Source organism: Callorhinus ursinus, unplaced genomic scaffold (genome assembly GCF_003265705.2).
Source record: "Callorhinus ursinus isolate GAN/ISIS: 27379988/994484 unplaced genomic scaffold, GSC_fseal_2.0 scaffold74, whole genome shotgun sequence".
In the NCBI taxonomy this organism is placed as follows: Eukaryota; Metazoa; Chordata; class Mammalia; order Carnivora; family Otariidae; genus Callorhinus; species Callorhinus ursinus.
Genome location: NW_027397136.1, coordinates 1,706,194 through 1,722,888, shown reverse-complemented (window position 1 = coordinate 1,722,888; position 16,695 = coordinate 1,706,194). Strand labels below are relative to the sequence as shown.

General features: G+C 49.6%; 1 protein-coding gene across 1 annotated transcript in view; it reads left to right on the top strand.

Annotated features, from left to right (window-relative positions):
• CACNA1C (calcium voltage-gated channel subunit alpha1 C) overlaps positions 1-16,695 on the top strand; it is a 649,850-nt gene that overhangs the window by 52,646 nt on the left and 580,509 nt on the right. The window contains exons 2-3 of the mRNA XM_073887000.1: positions 3,069-3,391; positions 7,906-8,010. Of these exons, the coding sequence (XP_073743101.1) occupies positions 3,069-3,391; positions 7,906-8,010 (428 nt within the window). The remainder of the gene's footprint in view (positions 1-3,068; positions 3,392-7,905; positions 8,011-16,695) is intronic.

Genomic DNA, 16,695 nt, shown 5'->3' with positions numbered 1-16,695 from the left:
CCCTTCAACCTCAAGGCCCATAAACCCAGTAGGAGACGTATGCTTTTCTTGTGGCTGTGGATGTGAGCACACACGTGTGTATGCATGTGGGGCGCATGGGTGAGTTCTGAGGAGGCGGAGTATAGTTTAGCAGTGAACCGTGAGTCCTGTGCGTGCTGCAGAAATCTTTCATTGTCTCACTTTGTGACCTTTAATGAGTCATACACTCCTTTGTTTTCTTATGTGTTAAATGGAGATACGAACACTTGCTGGTTACTGAAGCAGTTCTGATGCTTCGGGTGCCTTTATTAATTCAGATACTGCCTTCTAATTCCTTCCTCTGGGGTATCATAAGAAAAGCGAAGGCCCCAGTCATATTAGGGTCTTCCTAGCTTTATGCTTAGGATCCACACAGTGAGTGCAGGGAGGACAATGGCAAGGTATGTGAGAGAGAGGACTTCTCATAGGAAGTGTTTGGGTTCTCTATGATCCTGACATTCTGGGTAAAACACTTTACCCCCCGGGGGTGCGGCAGCTGCTTGGACCAGCTGGAGCAGAGGAAAGGAAGGGGGTGAATGGAGTAGATGGTGAGACAGGAGCGTGTGTCATGTTGAGAATATAGCCATGAATTGAGTATAGCACAGAGGCAATTTTCCAGGCCCTGGGGAGTGGGCGTGGGGCCCTAATGCTACAGGGACCAGATGGCAATAGTGCAGGAGGCAACTGTCAGGGATCAGGAAGGCAATGGGCCATCCGGTACTAAAGAAGACCTGATGTGCTCATCGTGGTATCACATAGGGCTGGTAAATTCGTGGCATCTGTGATAGCATTCCCTACCGTTTGTACCCGTGGCAGACATCACTAAGCTATCATGACATACTTTCCTCTTGTACGTGGAGAAGTCTCAGAATCCTTTGGGTCCAGCATTTTGTGCAGTCGTGTCAATCAGTTGGTGTAAGAGTAGAAACTTATTTATTGTCTGTCATGGGTGTGATGACAGAAAGGACATAGATTTTGGAATTCAGCAGAAATGACAGCCCAGACAGGTACAATCTTTGTAGCGTTGAACAAGCATATTCGTCAGGTCTTTTTCAGTTGCGAAGGACAGAAACCCAATTCGAGTTAGCCTAAGCTAAGTTACTTAAGTAATATAACCAGAAAGCTCAGGGTCTTGCTACATCAGGAGCCTGGTGAGGATGTTAAAGTCCATCTCTAGAACAGAGTGTCTCTGAGTTCTGTCTGGCTAAGCCAGGTCATTGCTTATCCCCTGGGTGGGGGAGGGGGACAGCGCTGAGGGCAACAGGGCTGGTGGTGGAGGCGATAGGGTCTAGACAGCTGGTCACACTGGGAGCAAAAGTCATCTTGAAGGTCAAACATAGAAGGATCAGTCCAAGATAAGAGTAGGGGGGAGTGGCTGGGAGAGGTGCCAAGTGTTCATCTGAATACTAGTGAGTTGCAGCGAGGAGAGGGAAGGGGCAGTTTGTTCTGGGCCCAGCAGCTTCCCTGGGAGAGCCGTGTGTACACTGAGCAGAGGAGAGGGCCCTTGCGGGGAGCCTTGGAAGCTACATATGTGCAACTGGTGTGGCTGCTCCAGCCACGGTTCTCTGGGCAACTGATTTGGCATCAGATGCCAGGCTCACTGCCCACACTATCACCCCATTCTCTGCTGCTTCTCTTGATCCCATGGCACCCAACCAGGTGACAAGTCTCAAGGCCATGAATCTGTTCTGGGGCATTCAGGTCTGGGCCCAGGCTGAGCTGATCCTGGGTAAACCTTGTAGGATTCTAGGGTGAGGCATCCAGCTAATCAGACGGAGGAATGCCCACCAAGTATGCATAGTGTCTTAGGGTCAGTCTTGAAGGCTTCAGTTGCCTTTATACCAGAGAAATGCAGATGCCTCTACTCTGGATTTCACTGGTTGCTGCACAGGTTTCCTCCCTGTGTCCCTCTACCCTCCCCTTGTCAATCCCTGCCATACACAGCTCCCTTTCCTGGATATCAAATGTTATGTAATGAATCACCCCAAAACAAAGTGGTTTATAGTAGCAAGCACCTGGCTGCCTCCCACAGTTTCTAGGGGTCAGGAATTGCTTGGGCTCTCCCATGAGGGTGCAGTCAGATGGTGGATGGAGCTGCTGGGGACTGTCTTGCAGTCTCTCCCTGCTTGTGGGCTTTCCGTGTTGGCTAGTATGGGCTTCCTCACCCCATGGCAGCCTCAGGGCGTGCACATACTGTCATTTCTTATGTACTTTTTGGCCAAGATGGTCACCAAAGACCAACCCCATTTCAGGAGGAAGGGACATAGATCCTCTTTCTTAATGGGAGGGATGTCAAAGGATTTGCTGACATAACGTAAAACCATCACAGCCCCCGACCCCCTCCTATCCAGTCAACACTCATTGCCCAGATGGGTTTGAGGTACCTGGATGTGATCTAACTTGGGTCCAATGCCTTCCTTTCATTATACTATTTTTGGTTTTTGGAACTTGGGTACAGAGACTTGAGTGAATTACACTCTTCAATTCATTGTGCATTTGTCATCATTGATTCGTGCAATGATTCTCTCTCCATTCATTTATTCATTCATTCATTCACTCTTCCCTTTTATCCCCATATCCTACATTCCTTTTTCCCTCTTCACTTTCTTTAAACAACCATTCTGTTATATTTTATGCACCTCCTTTATGTGTATGTGTTCTTACAAATGTAAGTGACGTATATCATGTTGCATATGTACGGTTTTCTGTGCCCTCCTTTTCTCACTTGCTCCGTGTTTCCAGGTCCATACATGTGCCATGTGTATATGCCGTAATGCATACATCTCATGTCTGATTGCTTACGATGAGTCGGTGAGATTGGAGAGGAGGAGCGACACATCCAGGGTCACACAGCCGAACTGGGACAAGAACAGTTTCCCTGACTCTTTTTGCTCAGCGGCACACATCCATGTTTTCATGCACCACCGCCCAAGCTCTTGCTGCAATAGTTTTGAAATAAGATTTAAAAAAAATTGCGAGTCTGTGTTCCTTTTCCGAGCTCTCCTGCTTTCTCCCTAGTAACTGCTGTCCTCTGTCCTCTCCTCCTGCAGGTTCCAACTATGGGAGCCCGCGCCCTGCTCATGCCAACATGAATGCCAATGCTGCTGCAGGGCTCGCCCCTGAGCACATCCCTACACCGGGGGCGGCCTTGTCCTGGCAGGCGGCCATCGACGCGGCCCGGCAGGCCAAGCTGATGGGGAGCGCCGGCAACGCGACCATCTCCACGGTCAGCTCCACACAGCGGAAGCGGCAGCAGTACGGGAAACCCAAGAAGCAGGGCAGCACGACGGCCACGCGCCCGCCCCGTGCCCTGCTCTGCCTGACTCTGAAGAACCCCATCCGGAGGGCGTGCATCAGCATCGTTGAATGGAAATATCCTTTGCGCTCTGGCTTGGGCAGTGTCCCCCCCGGGACCCTGGGTGGGGCTGGCCCCAGGCTCGCTCCCAGACTGTCTTCATCACTGGGGCGCTATGTAAATGCAGAGTTTTAGGCGCTACCCGAGACTCAATGACTCAGAATGTCTGGGGATAGGGCCCAGGAATCTGCTGGAGTAACAAGCAGAGTCTTTTTTTTTCATATATCTTTTTCATACCATGAGCAGCATTTGAGAAAGTGATCCTGAGAGGTCGTATCATCTCACCTAGCCGAGCCTGTCCAGGGATCTGCTGGTGTGTTGGGTGAATAGTGGTTACATACCCCATAGCCTTCTTTGGCTCCTGTGTCATGGCACTGGCGTAGTTTCATGACCTCCACTCTCTCTAGGAGGAGGAAGCCCGAGAAGTGCGAGAGGGTCGTGGTCAGTGACCCACCCTGGCTCGTGGTTCTCAAACTTGGCTGCACATTGGCATCGCCTGGAAAGTTGTAACAAAATACAGGTGCCTGAGCCCCATGCAGGCATATGTCAAAGTTCTCCAGGTGATTCTCATGTGCAGCCGAAGTGGAGAACACTGGCCGGGAGTTTTAAACACAGACCCACATTGTATGCATAGAACCCAGTGAGTGGGCCCTTCAGAGAAAATGGCTTTGGAGGGCCAGGCTCTCACTGTGGAATTACAGGCCCCTTAACGTCATTGGAATTGTGGGGTGGTGGAGATCGAAAGGAGCTTCAAGATGAGTAGGTCCACCCCTGACTTTGCCCAGTGATGACATTGAGCCCCACGTGGTCATACATTAGTGACAGACAGGTGAACTCTGGTACTTAGTGTTGGGCATCTTCATAATAAGAATTCATTCAGGCAGTGCTACCACATCTCCTACCATGTCTCCTGGGGCTCAGGTTAGGAGGGTTCCATGTCATTCATGAGTTTCCATGGAAAGATTGAGAAGCCTTAGTAGGTAGTGGTTGAAAGGCAAAAGAAGATGGCTTGGGAGGGAAGAGCTTCTGTTTAGCAAGACATGTCAGTTCTATAAATGTTTGAGCCCCTCAACTCAAAAAGTAACTTTAAGAGAAAGCAGCGTAAGCCGAGTGGCGGCTGGAGAGCTGGCCATCTGTCCTGAGTGGCCAAGCGTGCTTCCCGTCCCAGAGGACCGGGTGAGAGGCTCGGCTCTGGGCAGCCCCAGCATGCTGCTGTCATAAGAGCTCCATCAGAACCATGCAGTGGGAGAGCTGGGGGCCATGTGGGTCAGACGCCCCCAAAGGGGAGGGCACTAAGGCCTGGAGAAGCTGAAGATCTTACCCAAATCACACAGCCTGCAACTGATAGAGCTGGGTTTCAAATCCAGGTTCCCCAAGTCCCAGTCCATGTGCGTCCCACTCCCTGTGCACCCGTAGTGTAGAGGAGACATACTAGGGTAGGCTTTCAGGGGACACCGGCCAGCCCACTGGGACACGGAGGGACCTAGATCTGGGGCCTGAACTACCACGCCCCATCATGGCGCGGCCACCTGTGTTCTGAGTGGTCACAAGTCATCGGAATCACCAGAGCTTCCGTTTCCTCATCTTTAGTGGGCAGTAACCAAAGTATCAGCGAGGGCTGTGGAGTCTATGCCTGTGGAAGCATGCTCAGAAAAACACGTCAGGGGACGTATTCCGTGAGGATGAGTTGACTTCATCAAGTCTGTCTTCCCCTCCCGGGACGGACAGCTCCCTGACAGGCAGCACTGCAGGCAGAATGAAGTGCCAGGTGACGTACTAGCCTGGGAGGAAGGGAAGAGGGCAGATAGCAGCACACAGGGCAGGAGGGGGAGTGTGGAAGAGCAGGGCTTTGTAATGGCGGTGTCTGGTATGCTGTCCATGGAAACTGGTCACAGAGCCACAGGAGGCCCGAGGCAGGGACTCATGAAAAGACTGTTGACCGAGTCAGCAGCAGTGTTAGCTAGGCTGTGACCCAGTGCCACCTGTGGAGCTCAGCCGCTTCCCTGGTTGGGCAGAGGGGTGCTGCAGCCAGCCCACCTGGCGGAATGGGTCCTCCCCCGCCGCGGGGAAGGAAGCGGGCCCAGCCTCCGCACTGCTAGTCAGATGGCATTCCCAGACTGCCTTGGAAGGGTAGTTGGACAGATCAGGAGATGGTCTGGTGTACTCGCTCGTCAGTGTTCCTTGAAAGAGTGGAATCTGATGCTGTCATTAAGAAGGAAAAACAGTTTAAAAAATGATCTGGCTGTCACAGGGTGACACACTACGTTTCCAGGTCTTACCTGGCATCTCCTCCACCTTGCACTTGTGGCTTTTCTTATCTGCCTGATTGGTTTCTTTACACATTATCGTCTCCGCAGTAGCCAGGGACTTTTAGCATAAGATGATGGATGGATAGCCTGGATTGGGGGAGGATGTAGAAGTGATAGTGTAAGAAACACCCCAAGCTTAGCCGCCACCCACTTTGGTGGAAGGAATGAGTTGATGTTTGAGGATAGGTACCTGAGGTCTGACTCGGTTGAACTGAGGTGCTGTAGCCCTGGTAGGGGGGGCGGGGCACAAGGGATCAGATGACGGGAATGAAACCAACCAGCCCCTGGGCCGAATGGGACTTTCCTAAGCAGGTGGGAAAGGGCTAGGAGGGAAGGGGTTTCATGGTAGGAGGTCTAAAGTATGAATTTTCTAAAAATGCTTTAGGGTAACTTCAGGATAGGTCAGCATAGAAATCAGCATAGAGTAAGTAGTCCTTACAAATTCCGACTTTGGAACCGGACTTTCTGAGTTTGAATCCCATCCTACCACAAGCTGTGTGACGTTGGGCAAGTTAACATTTCACCTCTCTGCTTCCTCAGTTAGAAATGGGGATGATAACTGCATACTCATTCGGGTGTTTGTGTGGAGCATTTAGAGCAGAGCCTGGCACAGAGTAAGCGCATGGTGTCAGCCACTGTCCTCCCTGCTGCTGTCCCTGTCATCAACACCACCAGTGTCATCCCTGCTTCCTTGGCCAACTCGGGGCAGCACAGCATATCAGAGCAGATGAGTCAGTAGGTCCGGTTCTGGGCCTGGCCCTGCTCCTTGTCAGCTTGGAACCTGGGAGAGGTGGTTTTGTTTTCTGTATCTGCATGAAGTGTGTTGGTAAATGGACCCTTGTCTATGCCTGTGGGACCGAGGGGGATCCATGACCAGCACACCAGCTAAAGCCATGACTAAGATGCCTTCCAGGTCATTAACACAGGTCAGAGGCCATTCACGGCAGGGGGATGAACACTGGACTCTGTGCTCAGGGAATCTGGGTTCTCGTCTTGATGGGAAGTACCTGCTGTGGGGTCTTGGGAAAGTTTCTCAGGCTCTCTGGGCCTCAGAGGTTTGGACGAGATGATCTCTAAGGTCTCTCTTCTGCTTCAATTCATTAACTTGGTGAGGAGGTTTCCCTGGGAGAGGAAGTTGGTCCCTTCTTCCAGGGTTTTCCATCCTCTTTCCCTTCCTCATCTTGTCAGGCTCCACGGACGAGGCTGACAAGTTGGCAGTATTGGGGAACCAGGGGAAGCTGGGGCCCAAAGAGCATAAACTGGCCTTCCTCTGAAGCTTCTCCTTTCTGGCCTTTAGTTGTAGGTGCAGAGTAGAAGGACCCTTATCATATCAACTCATATAACATTTTCTCTGGAGAATGTGTTTTGCCTGATATTTTGGTAAAGAAATCTGGGCACAAGAGCCTCACTGAGTGCACTGCTGCTGGTGAGTGAAGCTGGCTTATCCCTCTAGATCCTAGCACACACCAACGCAAGTCAGGAGGTCCTAGAACGTAAACCTTGCCCACCGAAGGCAGGGCCTCCGCAGACTGAAGAGGGTTAAGGTATTCCACATGGAGCTGTGCCTTGGAGGGAAGATGGTTGCCCTGCCCTGAAGGCACAGTACACGGGCTGCCATGCTCTTGAGGGTCCAGAGCCTCCAGCCATCGTCAGGTTCTGTGGAAGGTGTCAGGAAATAAAGTAGAAGAAAAAAACAATAACCACTCTAAACTTCAGATTAAAAGATCAAAAGTAAATCTCCAAATTTCAATGAAAAATCTTGACGTCAAGTCTGCCTTAAATCTGTCTCACCTCTCCTGCCCCCAGCTCAAGTCCCCCGGGGGGCAGCGTGGAAACCACGAGAGGAGGAGTGTCTGGGGGCCGGTCTGTTCCGACTGGAGCAGGCCCTGCTCTGTAGAGGCAACCCCAAGCACACAGGGGGGAAAATGAAGTCCAATGCAATCTAAATAAATAAAAGAAGAAGAAAAAAAGTTTTTAGAAATCTGTGTTTACTCTGGCACGCGACTGGCCTCCACTGCTTTTGACATATTAGGAAAAAATTTGGCGGGGACCCATTAGAAGCACTTAAAAAGGCATATGTTTCTTTTCAGAATACAAGGGGCTTGGAATGTATTGTTTAAACAAAATTCTTATGAATCTTTGATTCATTTAAAAAAATATATATGTATGTTTGTTTCACTTGTGCTTTCTGTGGCATTGACTTCCTTAACTCCCTTCCTCAGACCATTTGAAATAATTATTTTACTGACTATTTTTGCCAATTGTGTGGCCTTAGCGATCTATATTCCCTTTCCAGAAGATGACTCCAATGCCACCAATTCCAACCTGGTAAGTGCACCATCCCGTCTCTGTCTGCTTCTCCCCCTCGGGGGAGAACCGAGCTTGGATCACATGGATTCAAGGTGGAATGTGGGGAGAAGTGAGATGTGCATTTGACACGAGCAGAGGTGCTGCCGAGCTCAGATCTCAAGTGCTATTGCTCTTTATTCAAATCAGCACCTGTCTTATCACAGCCTGTTTTCAGAAAGAATATTACAGTTAGGTGGTGGTGATCTGTGTGTGTGTGTGTGTGTGTGTGTGTGTGTGTGTGTATTTTGAGGGCTATAAAATGTGCTGCTTAAGTTGCAAGTGCAGGTGTTTGCAGGAGCAAGCTTTTATTCTTGGATGATTTTTGTATTTATTTTAAGTGACTGTGTCCCATTGGTAAGGTTTGCTCAGGTGATCTGTAGTATCACTGCACGAGAAACAATTTCTAGGAAGCTTTTAGGAAAGTTTCCTTTTGCAGCCAAGATGCATTATTTAGTTGAAAAGGTTTTCTTTTCTTGGGAAAGGCGGCTTTCCATCTGGATTGTTGGGAAGCCAGTGCTGGCAATTCGGGGTTAGAATTTGTCCACGGAAAAAGCGCGGAGCATGTTTACTTTTGGCCGAGCGTGAAGTCATTACAGAGGCCGTTGCTCTGTCTGGGCATGGGAGGAAAAGAGCTCTGGAATGCAGTTGGCAAAATCAGGGCAGTCCCGGGTGCCTCTGCCACAGGCCATAGGAAAATCCTGTCTCTCTCCCCCTCCCCCGCAGAGACACCATAACTTTTCATGTGATTCCCACCAACGCCTCTTTCCCCGTCATCAGCACCTTTCTCTAATTAGCGGACTGTCTGATGAGATCGTTCCTCAAAGAAGCAGGAAGGTTACCAAATTCTCCTTTCCCTTATTGCTGGCTGCTGATGGCATCACTGCTGTATTCTTTTGCTTTTTAACCTTTGACATTTTCTTTAGCCCCCTCAGCAACTGAATCTGAGGCGCATTTTAAACTTCTCCGCCGTGTTCCCCAGTTGGGACAGTTAGGCCCAGCTCCATATTGGGTAAGGTGGTGTGGTGCGAGCCAGGCTGCAGCGTCTTAGGGCTCGGCTTGGGCTGCGCGTTGGGGACAGTTTCCAGAGCTGGCCCGGGAGCTCTGAGGGAGGACATGGCCAGAGTCGGCAGGCAGAGCACTCCCTGCAGTCCGCGAGGCCTTCTGAGGCGTGACCTTGTCTCTTAATAGGCAAGAAATCTTTACCGTGTCAGAATAAACACAAGCCAAAGTATCTCCCAAATGGCCCTTGGAAAAGCAGGAGCATCTTCCGTGGGCTGTCCTTCTCGGTGTATCCACCTCCCTCTCCCAGCATGGGCCTCTTGAAACCCAGGCAGCTTCACACTTCATCTGTAACTTAAAAAAAAAAAAAGGATCTGTGTCTTATTCTGAAGACAGGGAGGCTTTGGTGGGATCTAGGCAAAAGCAGTGGGGAAGGTGGGTAGAGAGTTTGCGTTTAGTCTCTGCCCCAGCCCCTCTGGGCTGAGCTCCCTGGGGGATTAGCAGCAGCACGGGGAGGGGGTGGGGGGTGCTGCACAGAGAGAGGAGCCTGGGCTGGCTGCTGTCTGGGTCTGTGAAGCCCGTACTCGGTGGCGGTGGCCTGGCTGGTGGGACCATGAGGGGTTGTGTTGGACTTACTCCGGAACTAGAGTGGAGGTTGCTGGGTGCAGAGACTGCTAGAGGGACTGGATTTTTAAAATCCCACTGCAGAGTGATGGAGGTGTTCTGAAGCTGGATGCACAGCTGTATAACTGTACTAAAAGTCACTGAGTCGTATACTTAACAATGGGTGACTTTTATGGTATGTAAATTATACCTCCATAAAGCTGTATTTTTAAAAAAGAATAACACCAGCATGCAAGCCCCGGCCTCACAAGACCTCCCAGTGTGAGTTGCATGTTGCTATTTTCTTTCTTGCAAATGAGGGGGGAGGTTACATAGGTGGAGGGAAAGAGGGGATGGGGACAGCCAGCGAACTTTGTTGTGACATTACAGTAGGAATTTGGGGGGTGCGGAACAGAGTGTGCGAGGTTGAAAAGGGGTTTCTAGTTGCTAGAGCAGTTCTGACTTCTTTCAAGCCACAGCTTGGCCTAAGTGAAGGAAGCGTGTTCATGTTTCCTTTATCCCCAGTCCAAACACACACAGACACTCACCCAGACACACATGTAGACACAGACACACAAACACAGATGCAGATACTCACATAGAAATATACACAAATGCACACGGAGACATGGACACACACAGATACACAGACACACAGACACACAGAGACATGGACACACACAGACACACAGAGACATGGACACACACAGACACGCAGACACACACAGACACACAGACACACAGAGACATGGACACACACAGACACACAGACACACGTATGTGCACACATAGACATACATACATGGATATACACATGGACACACACAAAGACATAGGCACACTCTTCCCTAATTCTGCTCTATCCCTGAACTTCCTTTAATATATATATAATTTTTAAATTTTAAGTTTGAAATGTTTTTTCAGGAAGAGTCTGCATTTGCCACTTCCGCCAGTTTGTTTTTGCTCTCTCTTCAGCTCCGTGCTGTCTGTGTTCTGTCCCCATCTCTAGAAAGTAAAAGATATGGATCTCAGTTGGCAAACTCAGGAGGGAAGAAATGCAGCTTGTTTTTGCTTTCCTATCACTGAACATCCAGGGCTCTCAGCCCCTTCCCTGGAGTTGTAGCTAAGGACCACTGCATTATGGAGCCAAGGGGACATCCTGCTCTTGGTGTGGTTAATCCACACTGTTGAAGTGGCCTTGTCCCTCCTGGAAGGGCCTTGGTCTTTGATCCACGCAGGCAGCGTGGTCTCTTGTTCCCAGCATGGGGTCTCTTGATCTGCAGCTCTGGACCTCTCCTGGCCATGCTGGGGCTGTGGGAATGGGGACATGGTGAAGATTACACGGGCCCCCTTTCAAGGACATACCCCAGGGTCTCACTCATTTTTGTTTCCTGGCTGATGCTCCCAGGTCCACCATCTTGGGATCTTTGTTTGGGGCAAGGTGGCCCTCCTGTGGTCGTCCAGACTGTCCTCAGTGCCCTGGCTTACATTCCTTGAACTCTGAAGCCATGGTGTGACTCCTGTTCTCTGCCTTCCACTGTGTCATACCTTCCCTGGGACAATGAAGGCCACTGACCTAATGGGAGGGGGCACGGTGGCCAAGGGGTATTAGAAAACCCCTGAAACAACCAACCAAACCAAACCCACATTGGCTTATAGGCCAGGCTATGATTCTGCTCCCTGGATGTAACCAGTATGAGTGTTGTGATTCAGGCCCTCTTCTCCCTGCAGCATCTTACACTGTTAGATGCCCCTCTGCAGAACTCTTTTGCCCCTTGGCTTTGGGACAGAGTTATTATTAAGTCCCCTCCTATCTCTTACCATTTTTTTCCTGCTTCTTCTAGTTTATTCTTGCTTCTATGGGAACTTTGACCAGGTTGCTGTCCTGGGCCTCTTATTTTCTCTTTTTGTGGTCTCCCCTTGGTGAGCTCAGCTACTTCCACAATTTCATGTACCCTTTCTAGGTAAGTTGTTCCTAGACTTATGTGCCCAGCTCTGAGCTCTTTTCCTAAGGCCTGGACTATTATTTCCTACATTAGAGAGGCCTGTGGACCAGTGCAGTGACTCCTGAGACCAGCTTGATTGTTACAACCACTTGGATAGCTTCAGTGGAAAGATGCCAATGCGTTGGTAGATCTGATTCAGATTTAGTAGTTTTGGGGCATGGCCTGGGAATATGCATTTGAAAAATTCCTCATGGGCTGGAGTTGGGGGGCTAAGAATCAGTCAGGTTTGGGAACTACTGGCTTTTTGGATAGAGCCAGATTTTGAGTTGGGCTGATGTGGGTTCATGCCTTGGCCTTACCACTTTGTATCTTAATCTGGATTGTCCTGTGGAGTTGTTTCATCTTCCTGAAGCTCCGATCTCTGGCCTGGCGGATGGAAGTCACACTCCCTCCCGGGGTTCTGGGGCAGAGCAGGGCTGGCTATGATCAGGAAGCACCCAGTGTGGTCCTGGCCCACAGTGATATGTGCCAGGATGTCTTGCAGACACCTCAAACAGACAAGCCCACATAGGACTCAACTTCTCCCTCCTCACACAACCGGTCTCCAAAAAATAAAGCAAAAGAAACCATGCAGGAACATTGCTTCTGACCTTTGCCTTTAGCCTGGTTGCTGGCTCTGCCGACCTTGATGTTGTACAGAGTCATCTTGAACACCTTCTTCCCTTCATCGTGCTCATCCAAGCAGATTCAGTTACGGCCTCTCTGTTGGCGGTCTATCACATTTAGCTTCCTTTCTATTTCCAAAGTCATTTGTGTAAGCGTTCTGTGCCTTTGCTTCTTTGTCTATAAAATGGGAATATCTACCTTGTAGGTTGCTGTGAGGATTAATGAGACAAGATGTTGAAGGCTCTTCGAAGAGTGCCATGGGGAGGGACATATCTATAGTCTCACCGAGGCCCTGAGATAGTAGACATGTAACCACTGTTTGTTGAGTGTCAGTGTCATGCCACAACATGGTCCCCCGATCACTTAGTTACCCCTAAATAAAAGCTCGAGAATTCTCCCATTACTTTCATGGCACGGTTCCATCTTTTAAAAAGGAAGTGCTGTTTCCGAGGCCTGCTCTCACAAACAGCAGAGGAAGGACAATGTCGACAGCACTGGTTGTCAGACCTCGGTGGGTAAGAATCATATGGAGAGCTGGTTAGAATGCAGACTCCCAGGCCCTGCCCCTGGAGCCCCTGATTCCATGTCTGGAGGGGGCCCCTGGAGTCTCATTGTCAGCGGGCTCTCCTGGTGACGGATGCAGGGGACCGGGGCCTGCTCTCTGAGGATGGTGACTCTGAGCTCGTCACTGTAGAGTGGACCTTCCTTCAGCTCACCCTCCCCAGTCTGCCACTGCCTACCCACAGCTCTCTCTGGGCCCCGCCGGCTGCCGAGAGGTTTCCCACTCTGGTGGGCTCAGAACAGACTGTTGAACCAAGCGCGCTTGTGCTGTCACAGAATTAGCAGAGAGTCTTCTTTTCCCACACACTGGCAAACTCACATCTGCGCCTGCTCCTGCAAATGTGCCTTCCTTTGCAAATTTGTCAGCTTCCATACATTCTCCGTCACCCTCTACTTTCTCCTGCCTCCTTAATATAACCCCCATTTATTTTTCTAGCACTTTGCTTTCTCCTCCTTCCAAGAGATGAAAAGTATTCCGGTATAGAATTTTTTCGGAGCGGGGGGCAGGAATCTTTCTCTTATTATTTAAAGAAAAGTCTTTTTTATGCTCCACCGAACATACACTTTTGCACCCAAATCCATCATCTTTGTTATCTTTTCCTCATGTTAGTGAAGCGTAATGAAACCGAACTGGCACAAGACACATTTCTCTGTATTATTCACAGTCTTGTTACTGGCAATGCCACCTGCTGTGCAGCACATCATTTATACTATAGCAGCTGTAAGCCTGTCCTGGGGCAGCCTTTACCCAGGAGGTACATCGTATGTAGGGTATCCGTCGAACAACCTCTGGGAGCAGGGTGAACTCACTGTGTGTGGAAAACTCCCAGGTCTCCCAAACTCGGAAGTCCACAAAGACTTGGCTTGGGTTGAAATATTAGGAGAATATGTTTGGCATTTCACCTTGTGCAAAGAACGGCGCTGTGTACTTTCTGAAGCAAGAACCAGGCTCTCGGCAGAGGCGGAGAGGCCAGAAGAGGAGTTGTTTTGGGGCTCAGCTTGCTTGCATCTCCATCAAGGACTGGGGAGAACTCAGGGGGATGGGTTTGCTGGAAGCTCCTGAGTTACATTAGGAAGAGGGTTGGGATGTCAGATTTTCCCTTTTCCTGCTGTAAAGTTGGGGCAGTGTTGAGAGTTGGCATCCTAGGCCGGCTGTGAGGATTAAACGAGTTAACTTACGTACGAGAAATGCTTAGAACAATGCCTGCCACAACAAATGTGTGTTGTCCTTTAGAACCAGAGGCTGAAAGCCGTCCCCTCCATCTGGTTCCTTGGGGTAGGTCAGGATCAATGGCCCTCAGGCTAGCTTTTACTTCGGAAGGGTAAGAGAAGACACCAAAAGGCCCTGTTTCTAGCAACTCCAATGTGGCAAGATTGACACGTGTCCGCACGTGCCTCACCCTCATCGTCTGACTGTACGGGGAGCAAAGCAGAGATGCATTCGTGGGGAGAGATGAGCCCTGAAGGGACAGCCCTGGGTGGCCTGTGGGTGACTCCATCCCCCACCCCCATGGGTGTTTTGTGCCTGGAACGAGCCTGTGTCCATCCCTTCCTAGTCACAGCTCAGGGAGCCAAGGTGTGCCTGAGCACTGTAAAGTTGAGATTCCCCTCTCCCTAGGCAGGTGGGGCTGAAGACACCCCACAGGGTCCTGTGTTTAGGCCACTACACGTTCTGAGATGAGTCCAAGGCCTGCCCACCAGGCGTGAAGAGACCCACGTCAGAGCTTCTGTGTGAGAGGTGAATAAAAGTGCCAGTTTGGGGGCTCCTCATCTCCCTGCAGTGAGCTGTGATTTCTTTTATCATCAAGCTTGTCTAGGAGTGAGAAGTCTTTGTGGGCTTTCATGCACCAACAAAACGTGATTTATTAGTGCTCCCTCACATGTGTCATCCTAATGCACCAGACGCACACACTCGGCAGAAATACTAGGGCTATAAAATACACGCATAGCTAATCGCAGGTAACGAGCCACATAGCTACTGCATCATGTGCGAATCTTCTCTGTGCCGTGTGGTGAGAGGGGGAGCGGGGCTGGGGGGAGGCAGTGGCGCTGAGTCTGTATTTATTTATTTATTTATTTATTTTAAGTAGCAATTTTTATAGAAAGCACATACATACTACAGAATAAAGCATATAGGTGATCATCACTAAATACTTCTTGTGTGAAGTATGTTTGAGGATGTTTGAGGATACCTGGGAGCAGTGATTCTTTTATATTAAATGTTAGCTCCTGTTATTTGTAACATTTCTCCACGTTCAACCAACCTATACTTCTTATGCTATTAATATGCACCTTATTTTTTAAAAATAAGATGCTGGATTAAGGTAAACTTCTGCACAGTATTTATAGACGAGAGAGTTAGCAGGACGCCCTGTTTCACCTGAGCGAGGTCTCCCCTCTGAGGTTCTGATTGATCTGGTCTGAGCGGGACCTGGGTGTAGATATGTCTGAAAAGCTATTCTGGAGCAGGCGCCGACCTGGGAAGAGAGACCTGAGTGGTCTGGCCTCAGGAGGGTCACTTAACCTTCCTGTTTGTGTCTCTGCTGGCCGGTGGGAATAACCAAACCTGCTTTGTCATAGTAATTGCTTTTATTCAGTGACCAGCAGGTGCCAGTGCTTTGCAAACACTCTTCCTAGTTCCCACAGCAATAAATTACAATATCTATTTACTTCTTTCCTTGAGGGTAGAGAATTCATCCGTTTTGTTTGCTGCTCTATCCCCAGGGCCTTGAGCTGTAACTGGTGCATGTCAGGCTCTTGATAAATATTTGAGGAGTGAATGAATGGCCCCTGCCAGGGTGTATCCTTTTATTTCAGGTGAGGACATGGTGTCTCAGAGAAGTAAAGTGACTTGGTGAGTGAGTGGCAGGGTGGTCATTTGAACTCAGGACTGCACGGGACCATCGCTTGGGCTCTTCACTCCATTCTCTGGAGTGTGTAGGGTTGCCATGAGCATAGAAGGAGGTAGAAAATGTTTCAAAGAATAAACCCTCTGCAGCAGTATTAACAGGTATTTTAAAAAACCAACAAACTTGGTTCTGTTGGGAAATAAATTTGGTAAGCCTGAGGCAACCAAAGTTAATTTATTGTAAGACTCCTTGGAGTCTTTAACATGTTAATAACACTCACTATTTATTTAGTGCTTTGAGTATATTAATGCATCTAAGCATCATAATAACCCTATAAGATGGATACGGTTATTATCCCATTTAACAGATGAGGACACCAAAGCTCAGAGAATTGAAGTAATTTGCACTGGGAAACATAGCAAACTGAAGGTACTGCAGTTACCCCCAGTGGTGTGTTCTTAGCCTCATGCTACAGCAGGCTCCCTGTGGGTTAAGGTGCCCCCGGGCTCCCTGGACCTCCCCAAAACTTCCCACCACAAGACAACTTGAAGAATAGTCTTCCTTGGAACACACCATGGTGAATGCTGTGCTCAAGGAACACAGTGGTTTGACACCACACACAGGAGAAAACCCGCAGGGGAAGGGACCGAGCTGGGGGCAGGCTAGGCCATCCTGCAAGGCCAGCACGGCAGGGGAGGCCGGCAAAGCCACCCGGGAGGCCGCCTCAGGGACATGGCATTTCCCAGGGGATGGCAAGCTCCTCGATCAAGTTGTGCTTCCGGTAATCGTCCTAAACCCTTGGGTGCCTGGGGCAATTATTTGACTCAGTGTTTCCTCACTAAATATTTCAGAGGAGAAGGCATTGTCTGCTCTGCATTTGCCAGCGGATGGGGTGAGAGGAGATGATGCTTTGAAGTCTAAGTATGGTGACGCCTCTTGTTTCATTTTTATCCATCTGCATTCATTTTGGGGGGAAAGTGTTCCATATGTATTCACACTCTGGCTAATGGAACCCCTTTCATGTACCAAGCGCCTTTGAA